At 38.6% G+C, this 26,219-nt stretch overlaps 2 protein-coding genes across 10 annotated transcripts in view; one reads left to right on the top strand and one right to left on the bottom strand.

The window, feature by feature from the left end:
- Window positions 1-358: 358 nt before the first annotated feature.
- UCHL5 (ubiquitin C-terminal hydrolase L5) lies at window positions 359-19,849 on the bottom strand. 4 transcript variants are annotated; one of them, XM_056355956.1, is made up of 11 exons: window positions 19,715-19,849; window positions 18,420-18,483; window positions 16,557-16,662; window positions 8,647-8,772; window positions 8,499-8,560; window positions 8,290-8,420; window positions 6,627-6,690; window positions 5,436-5,538; window positions 4,902-5,015; window positions 2,801-2,899; window positions 359-953 (listed from the first exon to the last, which is right to left on the bottom strand). In XM_056355956.1, the coding sequence occupies exons 1-11, from the start codon at window positions 19,794-19,796 to the stop codon at window positions 909-911; spliced, it is 996 nt and encodes a 331-aa protein (XP_056211931.1). In that variant the 5' UTR covers window positions 19,797-19,849; the 3' UTR covers window positions 359-908. The 4 variants fall into 4 exon arrangements, with proteins under 4 accessions (XP_056211931.1, XP_056211932.1, XP_056211933.1 ...); XM_056355957.1 differs by having other exon boundaries at window positions 4,902-5,012; XM_056355958.1 differs by lacking the exon at window positions 4,902-5,015.
- Window positions 19,799-26,219, top strand: part of RO60 (Ro60, Y RNA binding protein) — an 18,935-nt gene continuing 12,514 nt past the window's right edge. The window contains exons 1-2 of one of the 6 annotated variants that reach the window (XM_056355950.1): window positions 19,799-19,919; window positions 25,191-25,793. In XM_056355950.1, coding sequence (XP_056211925.1) covers window positions 25,214-25,793 — 580 coding nt within the window. In that variant the 5' untranslated portion in view covers window positions 19,799-19,919; window positions 25,191-25,213. Of the gene's footprint in view, window positions 19,920-20,270; window positions 20,425-20,604; window positions 25,794-26,219 lie in introns of those variants that run through there. The other 5 variants (XM_056355951.1, XM_056355949.1, XM_056355948.1 and 2 more) reach the window with 5 other exon arrangements.

Raw genomic sequence — 26,219 nt, 5'->3', positions numbered from 1 at the left:
AGCACTAAGTACGCAAGACACCACGTGAGCTCCATTCCCCAGACATTCCCTTTGGTCCATGGAAGACAGTTCAAGCATCTTCCATTACAAAATTATCAATAAGAATCTTCATACATGTTTTTTCTTAGATTAAATTACCTCCCAAGGTCAAATAAAAAACCATTGGTTTAATGACTTAAATTTAACATACTCTAGAACAGTACTACCTTATATCCAAGAATATTAGCTCCCCAGAACAAGCGTGCCTTCTTTCTAACCCAAGTTTAGAATGCATATACTCAAAAGTCGTTAAGGCTAATGACCTCCAATGCATATCATAATCATCTTATCCAATAATAAAATACCACAGAAGAAAGTCTGCCAAAATAAAAATGGGAATATTTATTATCTTTTTCTACTAAAGCAATGCAGATCTCTTGAGATTATACATTGGTCTTTGCAAATGTTTCTACAGCTAAATCCATACTTTTCAATTTTGTAAAAAAATTAGACACATGCTTCATAAAAGCAAAGACACAGGGTATGTCACTGAACAATTGGAGAGTATTATAATTGTTAGTAGGGATGAGCAAAGAAGGCTCATGCTTATACTTGAAACTGGTATTTGTATCATCATATATTCAAGTGGGACAAACCAGGTACATTTTCAGGTCCACTTCTCAAGGTTTCAGAAACCAGATATACTGTTAAATACTGAATTTGACCAAGAGAACCCAAACATTACTTAGCAGTACTACATGCACAAGATGCAGGGGAAGGAAGAAAATCAGACTGTGCATACAGTACAAGACAAACTGTTACAATTGTCAAACGTGCGTTGGACAAAATTTAAAGTTTATGAAAAGTTTTATTTGTTGTCATGTAAATAGTTTCAGAAGCACAACTGTATGTATTTTGCAAAGTCATCTTCACTTGGCCTCCTGAACTTTCTTGGCATTCTGTTTTTCTTTCGCCTAGAAAATAAAGGGAGATGATGTTAAGACAAAGACCTTCCTTTTGGAGCTTTGAATTACTACTCATTAAATTTTTGAACATTCAACAGAACATGCTGTAGAAAGAGACATTTTAAATGTAAATTTAGACCCTTTAGAAGTATCCTACTACTATTTTACTAGGTTCATTTACAAAGCCTTTTAAGAATACAGATAGGTTTAAATACATAATATGAAAGAAACTCTAAGATTAGGTAACTACCATACAGGGAAAGGAGAGGTGAAAAAGCAGCACTATTTTTGAAACATAATTTAACCTTCAGTTTTCATACCTCCTTATTAATTTCATTTAACAGAAATAACTCTTCCTAATAAAAAAAATTTATGTCACAAGAAAACACTGCATTCAGACATATTGATTATCACAACTTAAACTCTGAAGCAATCAACATCTTAGGTTTCTAGATCTTTCAAAAGAACAGTGACGAAAAAACCCACAAGAGTTCCTACCACGACATTTGCGAACAGATTCTCATATAACTTGTACCAATTGATTGGACGTTCAAATTGACAGGGAACTAGCATTTTCTTCCTCATGAATTTAGTGAAAAAATATTAGGCAAGAAGAGGGGACAATTCAGATGCAATACTCGCCATCTTTCTGTCAAAACTTTTGTTCATTCTGAACGAGACTGTTGCTTGTTACCCCTTGCCATTGAACAGAACTGGATCTAATGCTGTGATTTAGAATTAAGATCTTTTATCACCAGCTACTCAGGTCTACTGGAAATTTACTCGTATGAGAAGCTTGGTGGTGTTATAAATAACACCTATTAATGTGAAACTGGATTAAAACTCCACAAGTTACCCAAAGAAGGAAAATATTAAAACTGAATTCAAAAGTTACTGTCTTTCAAACTACTGGCCCACAAGCATACTCTAACTAAATTCATTACTCATTAAATAACATTTAGCTCCTTTTTCATCATAATAAGAGAGAGCCTTTTTCAGTGTGAGGTCAAAATCGGGGATACTGTCTATGGCACATGAATAGATATGCAAGCCAGCGCTGATCTTATTACAGTTGAAGTACCTGACTAACCATACAATTTAATAGCCTTGCTTTAATAAAAAAGCCTTAATACAAACCCTAATAGTAAATCAATATTAGTAGCTAGACCCCTCAGAAAGGGGAAAACAATGAGCCAGTAAATCAGTGTAAGAACAGAGAAAACAAAGAGAACACATTCCAAGCTGTCTAAATGACCAGCACCTCTGTGCAAAGGTTGCCATCTAGTGCTGACAGCTGGGTAGATCAACAAACCTCAGCACTGAAGTCCATGTTGGCAAAAGAGATTGATCTTGTACATACATGTCTGTGTATGTATACAATTAAATAATCTTCAGTTCAAAAAGGGATATCTAGATAGTATGGGGAACTCTACTACATACTAACTGGAGCTACACATCACTATTTTACTAGGACTTTTAATTTCCTCTGCAGAAAAGCCCAATTCATGTGTGTCTCGTAGCATCTTACACCCTGTAATGTGATAGTTTAGCTGATAATGAATTGCATCCTCCTATATCACCGTTAGAAAAATTTGTTTAGGTTATCAAAGGGGAGCTACCATTTGCTTTTGCATAATAGTGCAAAGTTGGTTGGTCCCCCAACGTCCCGTCTCCATTTGAGTTATGTCTCTTGAGAACTGCAAGGGACTATCAGGTAAACTAGCAATATCCCTGAACATGGTGGTTCATATAAACAAACCTATGCCATATATGTTTCCAATATATTTGTCCGCATTTTTTCTATGTAGAATTATAGTAATATGCTGCTTCTTAAAAGTTAGTTGGGAAATACTCACTTTTTCTACTAATGGTATTAACTGTTGGTGCTCTGCTAAAGTCTTTAATAATTCCATGATGAAAGGCAGGTAGTTATGTTTTCTTCTAATATTTTCGATCTAAAATTAATTAAAAGCATCAACAGAATTATTACATGCCTAAACAGGGATTTTCCCCATCCCCATTATTGTCATTTGGCCTGCCTCCCCCCACCCCCCACCTCCCCTTCCCAAGAGCAGGAATTCTTTTTTCCGTTTCAGCCAGCTAAAAATAAAGTCAAAGCAATAAAATCCTAAGCACACAGTGCAAAAGTATATGCCAGATGAATTTACTGCTTAAAATTCTCCGTACAGTCTTTTGTCATACTGGCCAAAAAACCCTCAATGATTAAGTAGGTTATATGGTTTAGCTACCGCCATAACACTGACAAGTACTGTTATCCGAATTATTCACTTTTTTACCCTCTCAATTTATATTGCAGTTCAAACTATGTATTTGTACAGTCCCTTGTGCAGTTGTGGCCTCAGCCTAGGCTGAAAACTTAAACATTTCTGCAATGCAAAAGCATAATTATTTTTGTTATACTGAACGCTTTGCAGCTCCTACAGCAGTTCAATCTTTCAGAAAAGGAGAAGATTGTTTGGTTTTTCAACTGAGAGGAGTGACGTCCAAGTAGTTACCTTAACATAAAAAGGTGGACTTTATGTAGTTTCCAAAATATTTCCACATACAATTAGGAACTTTAAGGGTTTTTGCCCCTCAGTTTCATTTGTTTGCTTACTCTCATGCTCAATAAAGCACACACTTTGGGTTTTTTTGAGTTTGGTACTTAATGTTTGGGGTTTTTTATAGTTTCTTGAATTGCATCCTGATGCTGTGGAAAAGAACATACTAACACTGGTTTAGGGACAGATAACAACACTTTACAACCTAACACATATACTGTAGAAATATATTTGAAATTATCATCAGATTACTGAAGTCATAGTCTGTACCTTGTAGAAACTCATGAAAACATTTATTGCGTATTTAGTGAAAACAGAAAAAAAATCTAGTGAAAACATTTCTTTCTTTTCTATATCCTTTGATATATACAACTTATTTTAAAACTTTTTTTTAAAATGTAGACACTTTCCACCCCCACCCCCAATAGGTTAAGGGATTAAAAAAAAATAATAAAAAAATCACTACCCAGCTTTCTTCCCCCTCAAAACATTCCTTTAAAAGTATTAGGGAATTATCAAAAAAGTTGCAAGTGATGATCTCAGAGGAACTTTCCCACATCGCATTTTCATTAACACAACATGTCATTTCAAAGAATGACATGCTTTCAATGCACACAAAGTACTTCAGGAAAAAGCAGATCATATCAACTGTATCTTCACTGCTTCCCATAGAGGAAAAAACAGCAGGTAAACTGTAACAAAAGAACTCAATTACCCTAGGAAAGCTTCTTCACTAAAAGCTATGCAAGCACCTCTATGTCAGATTCAGAGATGTATGTGTAAAGACAGCACAAGGAACGTTAATGCATCAGTTGATAAGGAAGTTCACAGAATCTCCTGATTAGTCTTCATTATCAACGGATGCATTAACATTCTTCATTACTGACAGTAAGAGCTGGAAGAGCTTATATGAACGCTGTGTAGGGAAAAGAAAAAAAAAGTTAAAACTAACATATCAAAGTCCTTCCCTTCTAGTAAAAGCAAAAAAAATATCCTACTTAATAAGAGGCCACTGTTACATATAGTGGTTGTAATTAGCAACTCTACAAGAAAAGGCTAATCAGCGATCTCAGACACACAAAGCAGTTTCTTTGTAAGAGTTCTAGAATCCACTGTGCTTAAAAAAAAATATTTTAAAGCGAAAAAGACAAAGAAGTGGCAAAACAAAGGGAGCTACCAAGACCATTACTAACCCACTTGGTAAGCCTTATGCTAAAAGGAAGCAACTGGTAATAACTTGTAAATTCAGGAATGCAACATGAATCTACGTAACATTGCCTTTCTAGTACCCATCCAATTCCTCCAGAGTAATTGTAACAGTCTCCCACATACACAGAAGCTGCCTTTTTCTTACAACTTTTCCAATAGTTTAATCAGAAAAGCAAAGGCTACGTACCTTATATCTTTTTAATTTTTGGTTCTCTTCTTCAATTAACATCTGGTATTTTGCAACTTCTGATTGTATAGAACTTAACATATTACTACTTTGATCTGTATCCATAGGCTCCTCCTTCCACAAAACAAAAAGTGAAATGTAACGCATTCCTGTATTTTTAAATTTATTATTTTTTTAATTAAAATAAGTCTTGTCTTAAAGAGTATTTCTGTCACAGAAAGATTCAGTTTTGCCTACAGTTATAGGAACATTCAAGGAATTTCCACAGTTAGATATAAGAAAATTAGCTCAGGTACTAGCAAAAGCATAGTTCCACTACCACAGCAAATTAGTCAAGACAGAAAGCCACAGTTAGCTTACTTGGAACTAACCAGAGCTGCATCAGTGTACCCACACAGCACTAGACAAGTATGTAGTAATCCCTCTCTGCTTTAAGTGATACTCCATTTGGAGCATGGAAAGGAGAAGGTCAATAATGATGACACAAAACCATTATCAGAGAACTACTCCAGTAACTTAAATACCAAGGCCTACCTCTGCAAGCTGCTGCTGTAATTCTGCAATCCTCTGCTCATATATCATCTTTCTGTCAGATACAATAGCCATCAAGTTAAACCTTATCTCACCTTCGCTGTACCTAAATGAGGAACAACAAACAAAAAAATTTTTCAAAATTCCTCATTAATATGACAACTCAAAAACCCCCTTCACTATTTCATTATAAGGGAATGTATTTTGTGGGGAAAAAAGAAAATCTAAATCAATTTATTAAATTAAGTTGTGCTACAGATCCAATCTTGTTAGGAAATAAAATGAGATCTCAGACGAACACTATCCAGTATGTAACTCCTAATAACTTCCTCTCCCAAGATACTACTATTCCTGTCTGTGGCCACAAAAAGTAAATACTAGAACTGCCAAAAAAAAGAAAACAAAACATGATATAGCTGACAACAAAACTTGCACAAGACTGCTGCACACAATGTTTTTTACTTTCTAATTACTGTTACTTGTTAGAAAATGTTGGGAGACTACTTCACACAGTGAAAAGTACATTCAACAATTAGACTAGCAGGCCTTTGAGTTTAAATCCTTCAAATGCGATTTGGTAGCAATGTTTTACTTATCAAAAGAGTCTTCACATAAAATACTTTGAAAGTTATTTTCTTAAAATCGCATGAAATCAACTTTATTTCTAACATACTTGGGGCTGCAGTCTGGGGTCAGAGCTAAGTAGGAAAATTTCCACAGTACATTTTTCAAGCTTAGATTTCTAAAGCAAATCACATACCTAAGAAAAACCTCTGTAAATACCAGCTGTATGAATGTATTTATTACCTAGTATTTTTAATTATAAGCTCACACACAAACTTTTTCCATGGCACTGGCACTCAGTTTTCACTTGCAAAGACCCAGAGCTGTCTAACAGAGTTAATAATCTTGCTCTTCCTTTTTCAGAGTACTAGTAGGATCTCTCTTCACTACACAGATACCTACTTTGATTAATCATACAGGAACACAGCGTATTTGAGACTTATCTATCATCACATTTGGCTCACGCTGGGCAATAGGTTCTGAAGTCACACAGTGATATGCACATAAAATGATGCATATGCGTCATTCCTTAGAAATTCAGTTGAAAGCCTTTAATTGAAGGAAATTAACAATAAGGAATTTTTAAACATATATAAGCTGTTATATTTTAAAAGCATCATGACCATTTACTTTTGTATACGTTTCTCTATGACAGGCCGTACAGCACTTATCCAGTCATCTTGATTGCATGCACCTAGAAAAAATACAAAGAAAAAAAAGATTAATCTTCTTTGAAAAAATTAATTGCAAATTCAAGACTTATGTAATTCAGGTTTGTGCAGATAGTTCCGAGTATGTAACAAGGTTTTCCTTGGCAAATGCAGTCTCAAATTATTTAGGTGGGGTTTTTTTAGAAGGAAGAAGAAACATTTTTTAATATCAATATTTAGATAATGTACCGGCTGAAGCAATGGAGCAAACCTAAATTTCAGGGGGGTAAGTATCTAATATTTATTTTGTTGTTAAGAGACAATGGGAACAGGGGGAAAGTAGGTTATACAAGATTTTTATGAAACAAAAAATCAGTTGGGATGAAAACATAAAAGTAGACAGCAAAAGAAAAAAGTATGGATAGTTACAGCTGTTTCATTTGGACAAAAAGAAGAGTTAACACTATGTGGGTGCAACACAATGTTAAAGTCAGACAGAAAAAAACCATAAAAGGATATATGACAGGTGACTTAAGGCAAGTAAGAGAATAAGCAAATGTGATTAGTTGATAGTGCCTTTAACAACTTCAACACCTCAAAGGAAAAGAAGAAACTCATGATCTTGTGACCACAGATGCTATGTTACCAGTAGGTCTGCAAACTGTACAGTCTTTCTACCCAGACTAAAGATCAGATTTAGCAGCAAGCCATTACTCAGCCTAAAAATAACTGCCAAGAAAACTGCAAAAACCCTCTGGAAATGCAGTGTGGAACACAGAGATTTTGTCAGACTCAAAAGAAAGTGTAGACACATGATAGGCACTGTAGAGCTTTTCAAGATATAAGATGGCACACATGCGGCAAGGTAAGAAAGATTACAAGACACAAAACAGGAACAAGTCTTACGGAGAATAAAACTGCTAAAAGTAGTTATTTTTTTTTTTAAACATTGGGAAAGTATCTAAGAAGAAAGAGGGCAGCATGTAAACATCGGCCACATAATGTATAAAAAAAATGCATGGAGTCAGCTGTATACATGCTTCCACCGAAGAAACAAATGATAAAATAAATGGATAATTTATACTCAACCTGGGGAAAAAAAAAACCAAAACCTTTGAAAACAACATGGGAATTGCCTTGGGTGACAATACCACACAAAGGAACACATGGGGAAAAATATTAGCAAAAGTAATTGCACGCTATTGGTAAGGAAAGCCAGAAAGATTACATAGTTTTACCAGGTTTTGTTAGAGACAGCTCAGAATGACGATTTATTTCCCCAAGTAAGGAGAGCAAACATCCAAAAGAAGCAGGTTATATAAACTTCTCTCTTGCAACAAAACTAACAAGGTATTGGAAGCCCACAGGATTGCATTTGATTGTTCATTTGATTACTGAATGAAAGGAGAGTTAATCATAAAAGTGGAGGAAGCAGGAAGAAAACTGCATTTTCAGACCAACAAAAATAAAGCAATATAAATGACTGAAAAGAAGTATGAGTCTGAAGAGCACGTTAAAAAAACTTTAAATATATGCTTTAATTCAATAAATAACTTGGCTTGATCCTATAACTTACAACCAATTTGTTGCAATTAGCGCTATTGTTAAAATGAAGGATGTTCAGAAGAAATATCAAATATTACCCAAGTCAATTGGTCCTTCCCTTAAGCCATCTAGTTCATATAGCCGTCCATTAACAGGAACATAGCTTACAAAGTGAAATGCATCTTCTTCTTTTGCCGAAGACTTTGCATCAAATTCAAACATCTGTTGTCTGCAAAGAAAATTTTAAAAAAATCTGAGATGAAAACCAATTCACTCAAATTTTGCCTAGGTTTAAAACATGTGTTACCTGGCAAAACTGTTGTGAACTTGCCGAATCACTTCCGAATTGCTTAGTGCCAAACCTTTCATCTGAAATTAAGTTACAAAATTAAGTTGTAAGCCAACGTAGATATAACGCTGTAATACTTTAAGTGTAGGAAATCGTACGCACTCACCGCAGCATCAAAACTTTGTGAAAATTCTTTAAATTCTGACAAAGTCTCTCCTAGATGGATATCTTGATGAGCACAATTTAATAGCACACTTACTATGGCTTGAGTAGCACAAGCATTATTGATTACCTAGGGGGGAAAAAAGAAAAAAAATCAAAAAGCGTTGAGATTTTGTTCAGTACTGGTGATAAAAAAATTACTTTAAGCTGGACATTTTTCATTACAAATACACACTTCTATGCTGATTCACACTACAGCCTCACTCTAAACTAGACAGCAAATCTCATCTGAGTAGCCACAGACAACCCTTTGCTGTAGGACAGTATTAAAATGAATGCTGGATGGCTGTTATCTACAATTCATTGATAAAACTGGTATTTCACACCTATACTTAGAAACTCATTCTGCCTCACCACCTTCCTAAAGTGATTAATAAAGGACACAGAAGAAATACAGGAACCCTCTGAGCTCAGTAGAAAACCAAATAAAGTACTATTCAAATCAAGCTGCCCAAACTACATTTTTACAGCCAACTCTCCCAAAAAGAATATCCTTCAAATACTCAGAATTCCTACCAGGAGTATGAGTAAAAAAAGAAATATTTATTTGGGGCAATAAAGCACAATATGGAAACTAGAATTTTTTAATAAAAAAGTTGTTGGACAAAAAATTTTAAATATCCTAGGCATAAACTAATAAAATTTCAAGGTGTTCCAAGATGCAAAGATTTTCTAAAAGCTGGTTTGCTTAAAAATAAGCCATATGAAATTTTAGATTTTTCACTCGTTTAATTTACAATATACCTATCCTTTTCAAACTAACATGTAAATTACTAGTTTTTGTGACACTGTTCCTTAAGACTTTTAAAGCATTAAATATTCCATTTTTAGAAAACACAAACTCACTCCTTCATATTACAGCCATGCCTTTGATGTTGCTTGGTAATACACAAACTAAAATACAGTACTTAGAGAGACTACAACGATTACTAAATATAGTCTGAGCTTTAATTAAAAGCACAGTAATCAAATGGTATAAGGCCATAATACAAGAAAATATTAGCAGTTTTTTCTCAGTGAGCTATAGGCTAGAAAAAATAACCTAGCTGTAGTCTATGAGACTATTTTGCACAGAAAATGCTACTTAAACCTTAGGACTGGGAGAGAGGATTTGGTTCTGTATTAAAAAAAAAAAAAGAAAATTAGTTCAGGGCTGTGAATGCAAACCCACTTCCAACAAGAGAAAATAAAAAAAAACCCAACTTGTTTTACAATCAAAGCTAGTCCCTAACAAAGAAAAACATACTATGTTAATACTATGCCACATACATATACACATTTTCTATACTTCAGTGTTCTCAGTTCAGAATATGTCTGTATAGTGCTGATGATAAATAAATAATAAAGCACTTCTTAATTTAAGAAAAATACGGTCTAGTTGACTTAAATGATAATTGAGGGAGTTGGCTACAGACGTAGAATAGATTACAGCAACTGAAACAAACTAAAACTGTAGGTATACAAGCTAAAGGCTAGAGTTCACACTAATAGAAAATAAAGGGCATAGAAGGAAAACCCAAAAAAGGGCAGTGAAATAATGAACAGCAGCAGAAAAATTAAAAACTGCAAACTACGAGAATGACATAATTTGAGAAAATTAATACTGTAACATAGGAAAATGAACCAAGTAGTAAAGATTCCCCGAGAAAGGACTTGAGTATGGTATTAGAGACAGTTGTAAAAGTAGTACTAGGATGAAAGCAGGAAGATCCTAAGTGGATTAAAGTGGGCTAACCCGAAGCAGTGGTTACAAACATGGCAGTTAAGGTGACAGAGAAAGAACATAGAGAGACCTGTGTCAAAGAACTATTAGAGCAATGCTGTTAGGATGAAGGAAGGGTCACTACAACAAACTGCACTTGTTAAATTATAACTAATACAGGACATTACAGGGAGAGACAGCACTAAGTGGTTAACTATTTCTACTGAAAAATCAAGATGGAACAATCAGTTGCTCTGACAGACCACTAATCCAATAATGACTTCAAAAAAGGGTAGGGAAATTAAAGAGATATTTTGTGTCTAGAGGCAAGCTCAACACAGAAACTGTGCTGGACTAAGTGGATACAGAAGCTTTAAACAACAGCAAAAATAGAAAGAGGAAAAATTGAACTCAGCAGGGAACATGGTCTCGTCAAATACTTGCTTTTCAGCATAAAAATATTTTTGTATTCCAACTACAGTACGAGAGAAGTATGTAAGGACCAAGCTAAACATTCTTGTTTTACTGCTAGAAAACAATATGCAACAAATGCAACTCTCAGACCAGCAGCCCCCAGCTGTTGAAATGGAAATACACTGCAGAACTACAAATACTCTTCAGAAAGCGAGAAGCAGGAGGTAAGGAAAATGCAGCAAGAATAGTCCTGTAGCAGCAGAATAGAAACAAGTGCTGGTGATACGCATAAAAAGACAGTGTGTTCCTGGATCTAGATGACATGAGAGAACTACGAAGATGGAAGGAGGTACCTAGGCAGTGGTAGTTCCTGGGCAGACTGAAGAGCACAGAGTGAGGAGGAGGTGATGGCAGTACCACATGTAGACAAGTGCAAGGCTTATTTATCACACAGGCACAGCACCCTACCAATGCATGCAGCCAGTCCAGCACTGCTATACACATAAGCTAGTGAGTCCCTTGGGAGAGAAATTGGTCAGGATACCCTTCTACCTTGATTTTCAATGTACCCCTTAAGGTGTCTCAGCGCTGGCAGAAAACATTTTCTGCATTTAAATAGCATGAGAATATATGCAGGTTGTCCCAGAAAGATTTGTGTTTTGACCTGAGGAAACTTAAGAGGATTTGTTTGTATTTGGCCAGAAGTCCCAACATTTGCCTGTGTACTTCTGTCCAGGAAATCCTGGTGAGATACTTGATTGGTAAATGTTCAGGTCTCCAACTTAAAGCAGATATTTGAAAGACTTTGCTGGAAAAACTACAAGGTGTATTTCATAATATTTGAAAGAAAATAATAATATATATAGATATTTATCAGAGGAGATTGCCATCTCACCAAGTAAAGCCTAGCTTAAAACAAACTAAGGAACCACCTGGATAGGCTACTCTGGCACACTCTTCAATTAAGATGTGTAACTTCCTAAACATGCATCTTTCCCTAAAGATGTCCCCAGCTCAAGTTTCTGGATCAACTTCAGGCTGAAGCACTTTATGTTCTTGGCTTACATCCTCCAGCCGATGGATTACGTATTTTGTTTTTCAAAGAGCTGTGGACAACCCTGTGCTGCAATTGTAGCACAACCAGCAAATCTCTGGGGTTCGCTTACTAAGTATCCCAATGTTACAAAATAGTAACAAACTCTACAAAACTCAATGTGAAAAATTCAGCATTAGGATAAAGTTCCAAAACATGCCTGTTAAAAATCCCTATCTAGTGTTATTTAATTTTATTCCTTTGGAATAAAGACAAAAATCTTCCTACAGTTATATTAAATTACTGAAAATGTCTTTCTGACTTGGATTAGATGTGTTGCAAGTTCATCTTCTTGTAAGGTATCTGTTATCCCAAGTTTAGCTTTAACACAGATATCTGGACTACCTTAATATTACTGAACCTGAAAATGGCAAAAATTGTGAGTTTGAAATCAACTGAGTATTACAAGTGTTAAAAAAACCCCAAAAACATATAACATGCTTCTATTTGTGGCACAAAGATAACTAAAGACCAACGTTTTGTTATTAACAGTATCATTTAAAAGATACTCCTTCTGAAGGTATATAGATTTTATTCCCAGTTTTAATAAAGTTAACATTATTATCACAACTGTAAAGTTCTATCATCATAATGCAGCACAAAATAAATACATGACACAAAACAAAGGTCTGATACCAATACTTCAGTAATAAAACCTGAAGAGGTTATTAAAATAAAAAAAAAATTAATTAAGTGTGCAACAATGGCATTTTTTTTTTGGTCTTTTTTGTCAAGAGACACTTCCACTTCTGCAGTGATCAGCACAGGCTACAGCTATTCAAAACAGTGCTGAAGATAGCTGAATATGTTGAGTGGTACAGTCGTGTAGCCACTGTGTGTAAAAAATAACAGCAAGGGCCTACTTAAGCAACACAGAAATCAGGAAATTCAGAGTTAAGGCTGAAATTGTATCCTTAACTCACCTCATTGTGCCTAGGTATCCTAGCTCAAAGGGTATGTAAGATCATCCAGAGTTCTGTGGCCTCAAATAGAGGACCAAATCATACCTAGGCATAACAGGGAGGCCAAATTTAACATGAGTGCACATAAAAGTGACCATTAAAAAAAAAATCCTTTAATATGCATGCATATCAGACGGACGTTAGAATTCAACCCCCCCAACATACTCGTGATTTAACTATGACTAAGATCTACTTGCCATTTGGAATTCAACTACAACATCGCTATGAAAGTGGGTACCAGTAAAATGTGAGCACACCCAAGTTTCTTACCCAAACTGTGTTTCCTAATGCAACTTTAAGTGTTTTGCTAGACAGTTTGAGATCTGTAGCCTTTTACATCTAACTAAAGTTGTGCCCCTCCCTCCCGCAAAAATGAAACAGTTTAATATGGAATATTTAATTAAAATTAAACAGAAATAGAGCCATCCTGTAATAGCATAATTTATTCCCCGTTCTAAATTGTTACATATTAACAGTTACTTAGTCTCCCTCATACAGGATTCAGAAAGACACTTTGAAACTTCTCTGCAGTAAAACAGATTGTACCAGACCTCTCTAGGTGGTAAAATTTAAAAGAAGAAAATGCATGGGAAAGGAAAGAGGCAGAGTTCTTGAGGTTCTTAGGGCTCCAGTGTCATGTCAGTTTTGACGATACAGATCAATACACCAATTATCTTAAATGTCATAAAAATTTTGCTAACCCAGAAAACAAATAATTTGTTCTGGGGTTTCAGCCTACAAAGCGACATATGATCATTTTACTCATTACTTTTGTAATTAAGAAAAAAAGTCCTGACAGCTGAAAAAAAAGTATTGAAAGATAACGAAACCCCATCCTCAAAGCCACCATAAAATTGGACTTAAAACATGCATACAGAAAATAAAAAAGGTACGCAAGACCACTTGTATGATAACTGGGAGGACTTGCTATTTTACAACAGAAATACTTAACATTAATGCTTGACTTCCCTTGTGCTCCTGAGTGACCCAGAAGGATTCATAGACTGCGGTTTCAAGAAATGCAATAACCTCAGCATTGCTATAAAGAAATTCCTTTTCTCTCTCACTTACCTTTTACTGGTTTTGGCCTGTACAGACTCAACTGAACAAATACACGTCGTAACATGGCAAGAGACCAGCCCAGAAAATATAGACAGAGCATCTACAGAAAACTGCTGGTTGATGAGCTGCACTGGCTTACGGAAATTCAATGAGCAGCTGAGCCATTGCAAAAGTGGAACAGAACCATGAAGTCAAAAGGAGACAGGTTGGGAGGACCAAGACATCCTGCTCTCATCAAGTGACCAGATCAGCCATTTGCTTGAGAAAACACTTTAAGTCCTGAAATCAAGGCCAGTCAAGTTGGATCTCTTAACTCAGGCTAACTTCCTCCAGTAAGAAAGTCACCAGAGCTAAACTGGTATTACAAATCCTCCCAAAATATCAAAACCAGTTTCTTTCATTTATGTTAATTTTTGATTTTAATTTCTTTGTGACTATTTTCACTAGTTCTGTCACAATACCTCAGTCCAAGCAAAACTGAACTGACATGAAACACAAGCATATATATGTCTACAAGAAGTATTTTGGTTTTGCTAAGCCACTGACTTCACTTGACTAACAGACAACACTAAACCACGGAAAAGTTATTCTACTTTTAAACTCGTCGCAAACATATATTTGAAACATATATTTCATGCCATCAAGTGGCATAACTAAGTACTGCTATTTTAAAATAGCGAACACTTCTAGAAATTGCTTTCCATGCTAAAATTAATGAATTCTTGAGAGTCAGTCATAGACATCTTCCTTAAAAGCAGCAGATGAAGGAGGAGGAAGATTAGAAAGTTCCTACATCTCCACATAAGTTTCAAACTTAAGAAAACAGTAATACATGAATATTTCAAAGCAAGCTACAAAATAAAGACAACTTTTTATTGTTAGCCTTTAATTTTCTGTTTTTGTCAGCAAGTCTAATATTATCCAAATTTTCCGACGTACATTCTGCAAACCCAACTTAAAACTCAAAGCAGCTCCTCTTAGCTTCTTGTTTTTAAACACAGTGTCATGCTTCAAAAAACAAGTGGGGAGGGGGGAAAAAAAAAGGCAGAAGTAGTGACGCAAGCAGACAAATGTTTGGAAACTTTTCAGCATACATAAGAACAGCAGTTATGGAAGAACTTCATCTACTCACAGGAAACAAGATAGATGAAATCCCTTGACTGAGGGTACATCTGCCTTCGTCTTTAAAAAAACTGTCTACATTCACATCAGAGCAATTTCCTCTTGCCACAGAACTACCCTTTGAGAGTTTTATCAAGGCTTTTCCCTGAGGTTCTTTGCATCAAGGCTATTTTGTAGCCACAGCCTAATGTTCAGTAACAGTATGTTTGATTAGGTAGAAATCACAACCTAAACCAGCATCTGTCAGATCTATTAAGCTATAAAGCCATTTGGCAAAATACTGCTGATCACTGTATTGTAAGAATGGGGGACACTGCTCGGAGGACTCAAAGTTGCAGTAGGTAAAGAATGAAGAAAACAGTACCCCCAAAAAAAGGAATAAAGTCATCTACAATAGCATGAAACAGTAAGGTGACTATAAAAGGAACAAATTCAAGATTATTACCTGCGCAACAGAAGCACGTGTACAGAGTAGCCAGGAGAGCTACAGAGGCACCTAATGTTTCCATTGTTTTGCGTATTCCTAAACTTTTAGCTGGAAGTGTGTCAAGACTACTTTATAGCCCTAAATTTACATACAAAACACTTCAGCATTGGGGGTGGAGGGTGGGGCAGAGAAAAAGAAAAAAAGAAAAAACCCAACAAAAAATCCTCAAACCAACCAGTCTAATGTGTCAGTTTTCACAGAAAACCTAATAATTAGAAAGCATTCATATCAAAGGGCAAATTAATACATGTAGACTTAACACAGGTTGTACTGTTACATTTATCGTTTGCGAAGCAGGTCTTGAAAAAGAGCTAAAAACATCTATTAAGTACTCCTACTTTCACTCTGATTACTTTCTCTTGTTTTTCTTGCTTGCAAACAAACATACAGCAGCCTGTCAAAGCTAAAACAAAATTTTAGTACTACTTGGTATCTAATAAAACGCACAGATTGCATTAACAATAACAATTTTTCCTGTAATTTCTAATTTAAACTCACCCTTCTGATTTAAATACTTAAAACTCCCATGACAAAATGGTCTGCAAACTCTTAAAGTATTCCAGAGTTACACTGTCCTGGCTGCAGAGCATTTGAGAAACACAAGAAATAAAGAGTGGACCAAAATGAACATTTCTTCTTAGAATTTGTTGAAAGTGGTTTCAAAAAAACAAACAAACAAACCAAAACCAAACACATTTGCTTTCTGCTGAGAAGTAATTCTTTATTGCACAGAAGAGTTAGTTACTCTTATAGGAGATGGCTGACAAGTAAGTAAGAGCTTTACTCTTCCATAACTGATGATATTTTTGTCTGACTTGAGAAATCAATCTGATTTACTTTGTTAATCATCTTTTAATACACAGTTCCCTCTCTCACGGAATCTGTTAAGTTTTTTTTCACCTTGTAAAAATCTTAATTTTTGTGTACATATGAACAAAGAGATCATTTATTTTTCAGTACTGAAAGCTACGCTTCATGACATATCTAAGGAAAGATACTGAACTTGCCATACCTGTTTAGCAAAAAATATTGTATCCAGTCTAGAATCCTGAACAACAGAACCTGCTGGTTCCTCTCCAGGCTGCCACTTGAAGAGGAAAATTAATCCGTGCACTGGCCTAAAAAATAAAATTGATAGGAAAAAAAAAAAAAAAAGTCACATGTACTTAGGAAAAGTATCAAAGCCAGAAATCCCTGCTACAATTTAACTGTATGCTGGTACAGTAATTTCTTTGTAAACACAGGGAATTTGCACTGAAATTTTCAAATGTGGTCTCTTAATTAGGCAGAACATACTTCAGGGTTCTTTCTGCATATGTTAAATAATCCCAGTCTAAACTGACACGTAGTAACTTTTATAAGTCAGGACCCCTTTTTTGGTTACTTTAACTATTACTGTCATACAACATTCATTTGAATTTGCTAGTGATAAGCAGCTATCAAAACATGTGTCAATCATATACAACGGCTGGAACTAAAGTTTTGGTAATCCTTTTAGGCATAAATTAAATATACTAAGCGAAGCTTTTGTGAAACTTAATGCTTTGAGTTATCTCTCTGAGAAGTAAGAGAAAACCAGTTTTCTACTAAAATTGTGTTTTGCTTTTCAGACTGCCTGTCTTGCATATTAAACAGCTTTTACTGCACATTACACTGTATTTAGTATTTCCACAAAACAAAAAATTATTAGTAAAGGAAACAGTTCTTACAAAATCTGTGGCTACATAAAAGCAAAAACTTACTTATCAATCAACTTGAATTTAAGGTCACTGCCACAAAGATGCCACAACAGTTTATCTACAAAAGGTAAACATACCACCGAACCGCGTAAGAAACTTTTCCTAAACTCTGACCAGAAGTCCAAGATGTCTTTTTAAGCAGTGGGTCCAATGAGGGAATTTGAAAAATGCTACAGGCTATTATATCCTTTAACTCTTAGTATTTACGTCAAAATATTGTACTTGTACATGTGCATGGGAAGGATGGAAGCTGGCTATCACTCAAAACTAGGAAGATATACATCTGACAGTACAAGCAAGCAAAGCTGTTACTTTATGAAAGCAACAGGTAATGTTCTGATGAAGTATCATATGAAATACACAGTGCAGGCAGCAAATAAACCACTTCTCAAGTAACATTTCCGCCATTCAGGTGTCATTGTCAAATATCTTCAGTCAGACATAAACTCTAAAACTATGCCTTCTGTAATGATTGCTAATCTTTCAGAAAATGTAATTACACAAGTGTAGGATATCCACACAGGAATAGAGTATGTTCTGGGTTAGACAACATTTCTCTCTGAAAATCTGTTATGTGAATACAGATAACACTTAATGCATCATGGACAAAAATGGTAAGATAATTAATATTGCCTAATGAGGGCAGAACTGTTCCATATATCACTGTCAGTTATAACAAGACTATTTGCCTTCACCTACATATGGAAGTGGTTCTGCAGGAAAAACTAGTTACAAAAGTACATAGTACAGTAAATTAATTTAACGCAACAGATGCAGTATCATGTAATGTGAGGGAGAAAGATAAAGCAAGGAACAGAGGTTTCTCAAAGAATACGGCAAAGAATGTAATACAAGCCAATGACCAAATCATTAGAAATCTATTTTCACATTAGCTGCTACTAGCATCTCTTTTCAAAACAAGAAAAGCTAGCTTAAGTACCAAGGCATTAATAAAAAGTAACTTTAATTGCTAGGTACTCAATTACATCAAAGTCCTAGTGAGCTTCTGCGGAAACTGAAGAAAAACAAAACCCAAACTAAATGCCACCAAAAAACCACCTGAGTTTAGTACACATTATTTCAGTGACTTCAGAGAAACGTGAATAAAAACCATGCAGATGAGAGATGCGCCTTACTTCAATTTTTCAAAGTTCTCTGGTTCCAAACTCCATATTTCTTCAACTTGTGCTCCTCTACAACCTGTAACAAGGAAAAATAGAGGTTTCTTCATCTAGCCCATTTAAAAGGGATGCAGCCATAAAGACAGACAAATGAAAGAACGATGGGAACATTTACAACTTGCACACCCAGGTTACGGAAGTGTCTATTCACAGGCTTTAATGCATTTTCATTAAAACCCCCAACAATGCAGTTCAAGAGAAAGTATTTATCCTGTGCGTGGTGATGTTGTCTTTGTAACACAGCTGCATTTAAAGGAAGCAAAGGAGATCAACGTGCCTTTGGTCACCTCACATCCTTTGCTCCACTGAAAGTAATACCATTTTAAAGACACCAGCTGGTCTAAAGCTGGACTTCAAACATCTGTCTTCAGCAAGAGACCCATGGTAATAAACTGAAAACACTGTAAACTACACACTCAAGCAAGACATTTGTGTAATACAGAAACTGAAAAGTTCAAACGCTTAGTGTGTGGAAGATGGATCTACAAGCTAAATCAAAACGCAAAAGGGGAAGCGTGCCTGGACTTCACTTGGGAGAAAAAGGCGTCACAGAAATGACAGATCAATGTAACCTAGAATAAAATCGTTCTGCTGCTTTGGCCAAAATCCTGTGGAGACTTATCTGTCGTGATAACCGCATAACCACACTAACGCCAAAGACATGAAACGCCGTTCAACACAACGCTTACAGTCTAACAGCCCGAGCAGCGCCCCCGCAGGCCGCCCGGCCCCCCGCCCAGCACCACGGCTCAGCTCGGTCTCGGCCGCCGCGCCAGCGGCCACACGGCGCACCGCGCTCAGCCCCCTGCGCACGCCGCCCCCCCCACGTGCTCACCGAGGGCCGGCAGCGCCGCACGCCCGCCCCGAGCGGCGGGAGGGACCCGACCGCGCCGCCCGGCACTCCCCGCTCCCCTCAGGCGGGGCGGCGCGGCCAGCGGGGAGCGGCGGGCGCAGCCGGAGCAGCGGCGCAGAGGTCACAAGGGACGGCGCTGGCTCCCGCCCAGCTGCCGCTGGGGTGCGGGAGCGCGGGCAGGGCGCTGCTGTGGGAGCTGGCGGGGCGCCGGTCCCCGGCCCCAGCCTCCCCACCGCCGCCGCGGCCCCTTCCCCACCCGGCCGCGTTCAGCCCAGCCCAGCCCAGCGGGGAGCCAGGCAGCGGGCCGGGCCGGCACCCGCGCGGGGACGGCCGCAACCACCGGCGGAGCCGCGGCCCCGGAGTCCCGCCCGCCCGGCCCCACTCGCTCCTCCCTCACCGAAGCCCTTGATAAGCTCCGTGAAGACACCCGGGTCGCTCTCCATGAGGCACCACTCGCCAGCGCTGCTGCCTCCCGACATGGCGGCGGCCCGCGCGCTCCCTCAGGCTCGGCGCCGCCGCCGGCCGGTTACGCTGCGAGGCCGAAGCACGCCGCTCCCTTCCCGGCAGGCCCCGCGGCCCACGCCGCGCCTGTCATCTCTATGGTGAGGCGGGGCGGGAGCAGGAAGCGGCGGCGGGGACTGGATCCGGGGCAGCCGCCGGCAGCACCGCCCCGGCCGCGGAGGGGCCGCACCTCCGCCTTGCGGCCCCGCTCCCGAAAGGCGGCGGCGGGAAGGCCCTCCTGCCCGCACCCCTCCCCGCGGCGCGGCAGGCAGCGGTGCCGGGTCGGCGGCGCGGCTTCATCCGGGCACCGGCGTGCGGGCGCGGAGGGCAGTGGGCGCGGCCCCATCCGGGTCCCGGCGATGCTGTCAGGGCGCCGGCGGGGCGGGGCTGGGGGAGACGCGGAGCCGCTGGCGGCTGGAGCCGGAGCCGCCCTGCTTGCTCGCCGCGCCTGGAGCCGGCTCCGCCGCCGCCCCGCCTGCCCTCCCCCCGCCATCGCCGGGCGGCCCCGCCGCTCCCTGCGGCCGCGCCGCCGCTCGGTGCCGGAGGCCGCGCAGGCCCTGCCGCGCAGGCCCTGCCCCGCGGCCCGCCCCGGCCCGCGCCTCGCAGGCAAGTCGCGCCGCCCGGGCAGCGCTGTGGGCGGGGGGGCCGGCCTGGCCCCGCCGCGGGTGCGGGCTGCCGCCCTCCGCCGGCCGGGGGCCGCGGGCGGGCCCGGTGCGGGTGGCGGGGGCTGGCGTTGTAAATGGCCACTGGGCGCCGGGGGGATTAAGGGGCGCCGGGGGGGGCGGGGCGGCGCGGCCTGGCGGGCGCTGCGGACGGGCGCGCGGTGGGCGGGGCCCCCTCGGCTGCGCCCCGCCCCGCTCGGTTCCGCCCGCTCAGCGCCCCTGGCCCTCCGGGCAGTTCGGTTTTTAAGCAGACAGACTTCTCAGCACACTGTGGTAGCGTTTCTCGGGCAGGCGTGTGCAGGCCGGTGTGTTCGGTGCTGCCACCGTGCCGCTCGGGGCCTGGAAGGTGCCCCGGCATCCCTGCGCGCCTGCAGACCCCGTGTGCGGGAGTGCGGGGCCGGGGTTGCTGTCAGGGCCCTGCTGTGCTGCGGGGCTGTTCTGCTGCAGCTGGGCACGATGGTCTAGTCTCTGCTCGGTGGCCTACAAGACGTTCTTCGCAGTCATTGGTCTGATGCTTGTACAAAATTTTGAGAGCTGAGTGGGAGAATGCAGTTTCTCGCAGAGCAAAGCGTCTATGATGAAGTATTTGAAGGCAACTCGAAGTGCTGTCCTTACAATGTCAATGCACTTTTTTTCATAAAATATCTAAACTTAGAGTTTAATTCCATGTGTTTTCACTACAAAGCTTGATTTGTCATGGGTAATGTAGCAGTTAAATTTAAGGACTTAAGCTAGAACCTGTAGTTCTGTTAAAGCTTTGTGCATTTTGTATGTTTTTTAATATGTAACCGAAACTTCTAAGACTTTTCTTAAGAAAAGTAGGTCTGGATTGTAAAAGTCATAGGAAATAACAGAGGTTAAGTTAGAAAACTATCATGTTATGGTACAGCAACATAAAGATACTGACTTACCAATCAAGATGAAATTGTTGTGTAGGCTGTTTCAGACCAGTCAAAGCCAAATTTTACTTTTAGATTAATTTGTATGCTGTTTGGAATATAAACCCAAATTGGCTTAGTGTTCTCTCATTAATAATGGTTGAGCAACTGTGAATTTTAGTTCAGCAATTTTCATTATAGAGTATCTAGTCTGTGACTTTAAAGCTTTTTCACATTGTGTTTGCATTCAAGTAGCTGAGAGACTGGAAATGCTTATGGAGCCAGAACATAATTGATGAATCCTCCATGAGTGTTTGAAATTCAAGTTCACTGCTGCAGCTCAGCAGATGAAGAGTAGGGTTATGGTAAAGCATATGTTAAGTGTGTATTTGCATTTACCCATTTGCAAGGGTGAAAGCTGTCCATGTTATACAGGTGTTAAAGCAGAAATTAAGCTTGAGGTCTGGGCAGAGAAGAGGGACTGGTTAGAGGGAGGGAATAGCTTTGGGAACTTGTGAGGTTAAAATACAAAACAGGAGTTAGAAATGGCCAATGTGATTTAAATAGTTCAGCACTGAATAAGTGCTTTTCCAGTAGGTCTTAGTGAAGTTTAAGTTTGATACTTCTAGTGTTGCTGTTTGGTAGTGAAATTACTGGTTTGCATCAGCTGTTGCAGTTCTCAAGGGCAATTTTTAAAGTATAAATGTATTTTAAAGAATTTACAGTTCATAGAGTTGGTTTGAAGCTCTCTTTAAATCTCTGAGGCAGCAATAAGCCATTTGAGATAAGTCTGGTTTACATCCTAGAATGCTTATCAGAAGGCAGTAGTAACAATAATAAAGGTTTCAGAAGACTTGTCGTAGGCATTTTTAATGGGGTAAGGACTGCAGGTAATTCATTCCACGGTGAAGTACTGTGTTCTTATCTGAGAAAGAAGACTTTGAGGTCTGAGTGAAGATGAAGCTTTGCAAAAGGTGGAAATCGGAACAGCACCTGTTTTTGTAGTTTATCATAATTCCTAAGAAGGCAAATTAAAGAGCTAAGCTTTAGAATAACTAGAAGTGTACATTTACAACATCTATCTTTTAAAATAACATGTTTGTGTCAGAAGGCTATGGGTGCTCCTGTCTTTTAACACCGGTGTTTTGTCAGAAGCCTGTGGGTTCTAGCACATACCTCTTTTCAGTGCAATGAGTCCATACAACACTAAATGTAAAAATTATCCACTATTAACATGTGTAAGTTAGGTTTGTTATATGGTTTGATAGAGAAGTGCAGTAGGAGAATTTTTTTCTCTGATGGTTAGCTCTAAGCTTCTTTAATATGACACAGTTGACATTACACTGCATATTCACGTGTACCAATGAAGTACTGAACTGTTTGCCTTTCAGAATGATCCCTTTGATGGAAATACTGATAAATCTAGATTTCAAACTAGATAAATGTTATTTGTAATTTTAGGAATGTTATAATTATTTCATTTAAGTTTTGTTCCCACTCAGAGTGGTGGTAAGAGTGGTAGGTAATTTGTATTAGTGACTATAAAACTAAGCATGTGAAGACGAGTGAGAATCTCCAAGTGAAAATTAAAATGGAATATCAGATGGAACCTGTGCAAGTGGAAAAATGTCAGAAAAAAATCTAATATTCAAAGTAGTGTTGGTATTTCTTAATATAATCAGCAAAGTGAGATAGGAAATGCTTTAACTGAAGGCATGATCCTTCCAGTTCAGTTTAAGTCTTGATAATCCATACTGAAAAAGAGTTGTTCCAATTAGTCTTATTTTAATGTAGTAATATTTATTATAGCAGGGGTATGAAAGACGAAACAAGAAATTACTCTCGGGATTTCATATATATGGAGATCTCATTACTCATGCATGATCCTTTATGCTTCCCATCCTTATTTTTGTTTCAAGATAATGGTGTTTTTCAGTATCTTTCCACATACCATTTTTTGCTGATAAAGGAACTAATGGATGCTGACGATGATTTCAGGATTATTTTTTTTTTGTTTGGGTTGTGTAGGTTTATTATGAAATGTTACGTACTGTTTAATGAAGCTTATTGAACTGCACTGACATAAAATGCATTTAGACATTAAAATGTACTGGTATGGTATTCATGCATTGCGCATACCACCCTTGTTATTTTCAGTGTATTTGGATGCCTCGGATGTCAGTGAAGAAGTCAGCTCAACCATGATGTGTATTTAAATGGGTTTGGCAGGAAACATGGTTAGAATATTTAAGTACTAAGAAAAATAGCTGGGCCCTGGTGCTCTGAATAATACAATGAAAGGTATTTCTTAGTGAAGTTTTAACTGAAACCTGCATTTTTAAACCAGGTGCCCACATACGGCTTCTACTTTTGTGATTTTGGCAGCATATAATGGGGGCACTGATGATTATTTATAATTTAATTCTGGATGCAGACAGCACATCACTGCAGATAGGCAAGAATGGAGGACAAGGGCACACTTATAGTCATTTGCAGAGAAAGGAAGATTCTGTGTCAAAGAAAAAGTAAGAGAAGTGGTTTGTAAATCAGTGTGCTAGTTACCTAAACTGGCGGAAAAACCCCATCTGTCTGCATTAGTGACGTTTATTTGTGCTACCTTATCCTGGTAAATGAAGCAAAATGGCTATCCAAACAAGCATGTCAAAAGTAGGTATCTGCACTACTTAAGTCGTTAAGAGGATTTCTTTGAAGTGTCATTTTGCATGCTCAGATTTTAGTGTGTGCATATTTTAAGATCTATATGCAGTTTGACAGAGCGGATTATTGGTTGGTTGTTTTTTTCTTTCAATGGACCTCTTGGTGCTATTTATTGCTTTTTTAATTGTTCAGTGTGAATTGAGAAAACTGAACTTATTGTTGTCATATTAATGCTTTGGAGATAGTATTGATGATGAATTTTCTTGTCCTTACCCTGCTGATTTCAGTTAATCTGCATTTATTTCAGTTTAATTGTTACAGTTTTTTTACCATGCTAGGTGTTCTCCAAGCAAGGGGGTAGTGTTGTTGCCTACAAATATTACAGCCAAACTGTCTTGCAGCTCAAGAGTGTATAAATCGTAAAGACCTGAAAGATTGTGAATTTTTGTGCTGTTTTTGCTTTTTAACTTCAAATGTGAAACAGTACAGAATTTGTTGTTATGTCTGCATGTTTTCTTGGATCTCGCTTGAAACAGTAGACTATTTGAGGACAAATATATAAATACAAAATATAATAAAATAAAAAAAATACAAATAATAAATAGAATCTTTTCTTGAGCTACTGTTGGTTGTTAAAAAGATCTTGTCTAAGCCTCACTGAAACCCACCATATTCAAACTCTCACAAAGTCATCTGACTAAACAGTTTTCCGGTATTTTAGTTCTTTAGCATCATGTTTCTTCAGTTGGTCAGCATTACCATTTCTTCAGCAAAATAGAGTAGGGCAAGATGTGAGTTTTGCAATCCAAAAATCTGCCTAAGAAAGTGGTGTAATATATTAGTAGCAAAAGGGCATCACACCAGATACGTTTTCTGTGTGCCACTTACTGGGTTTTAAGTAGTTAGTTTGTTTTAAGGAAATAAATTTGTCACCGTTGTAGCTCAGAGATTTTTGTTTGTTTCTTTCTTTTCTGCTAATTGATATGTGTTATTACACTCTTAGAGTACAATTATTGTAAAAATTAAGTAAAAAATTAGGAAAGTTATTACACTCTTTCTTAAATTTACAAAGGCAGATAGGTGTATAGATAAGATTAGTTTGCTAAGTAGTGATAAAAGAGTAGTGTTGCCAAGTTTTCACAATAGCTCTTAATAAACTTTATTATCCTTTCAGCAGAGTTCTTTGAGGTGTAAACAATGGAGGACGAGGAAACCCAAGTGCAACTCCTGGATGAAAAGCAGGTGCCGAACTCTGACAGTGGTTATGTGTGGCATGTCACCGATATGACTCGACTGCAGCGTTTCTTGTGTTTTGGCTCAGAAGGTGGTACTTACTGCATCAAGGAGCAGAAGCTGGGCTTTGAAAATGCGGAAGCTTTAAAAAGACTGATTGAAGAGGGTAGAGGTGGTGAAGTTGTTCAAGAAATAAAGACTTTTAGTCAAGAAGGCAGAGCAGCAAAACAGGAGCCCCTGCTTTTTGCACTTGCAATTTGCTCACAGTGTTCTGATGCAAAAACGAAACAAGCGGCATTTAAAGCTGTTCCTGAGGTGTGTTGCGTACCAACCCATCTCTTTACTTTCATCCAGTTTAAAAAAGATCTGAAGGAGGGCATGAAATGTGGCATGTGGGGCCGTGCACTGAGGAAAGCAGTTGCAGATTGGTACAATGGGAAGAATGGCATGGCTGTTGCTTTAGCAGTTACAAAATATAAACAAAGAAGTGGTTGGTCTCATAAAGATCTTCTGAGGTTGTCCCACCTAAAACCTGCCAGTGAAGGTAATAAATTTTTATTTACCTGAAAATAACTGTGTTTTAAACCTTTTACTGTGGAGCTATTTTGGAAACCCAAATACCATTGTAGACTGATAATTTCTTGGTGATAGTATCCTGTAAACTGCACCTTAAAAATGTGAGTGGTCATATCAGAAATGGACCTGTTTATCTTCAAGGTAAACAGAGTTTGTTCCTTCTTTTTCTTCCTTACATCAAGAGAAGATAAAGTGATACAATTCCCTCAGTTTGTTCCTATTTGCTTACAAATGATGAATTAACACTTTCTTGTTATTTGGGAAGATCTGTTAGTTTCAGATATGTTAGGCTTCTTCTAAGGGAATAGTACAGTGATTAAAACTACTGCTCTAAGCTGTGTGTGGCTGACCTTTTTCTATAGCTGGTTGGCAGGTCTGAGAAGGAACCCTGCTA

Source organism: Falco biarmicus, chromosome 11, assembly GCF_023638135.1.
Source record: "Falco biarmicus isolate bFalBia1 chromosome 11, bFalBia1.pri, whole genome shotgun sequence".
Taxonomy (NCBI): domain Eukaryota; kingdom Metazoa; phylum Chordata; class Aves; order Falconiformes; family Falconidae; genus Falco; species Falco biarmicus.
This window is presented reverse-complemented; position numbering and strand designations above follow the sequence as displayed.

Bases quoted from the DNA above. Each gene is read 5' to 3' on its own strand.
- UCHL5 (XM_056355956.1), bottom strand. From the start codon at position 19,796: ATGTCGGGAGGCAGCAGCGCTGGCGAGTGGTGCCTCATGGAGAGCGAC. The intron at 5,016-5,435 runs GTAGGCCTTGGT...GTTTTGTGGAAG, and splicing joins TACAGCAGCAGCTTGCAGAG to GAGGAGCCTATGGATACAGA. The intron at 2,900-4,901 runs GTACGTAGCCTT...AATTAATTTTAG, and splicing joins AAAAATTAAAAAGATATAAG to ATCGAAAATATTAGAAGAAA.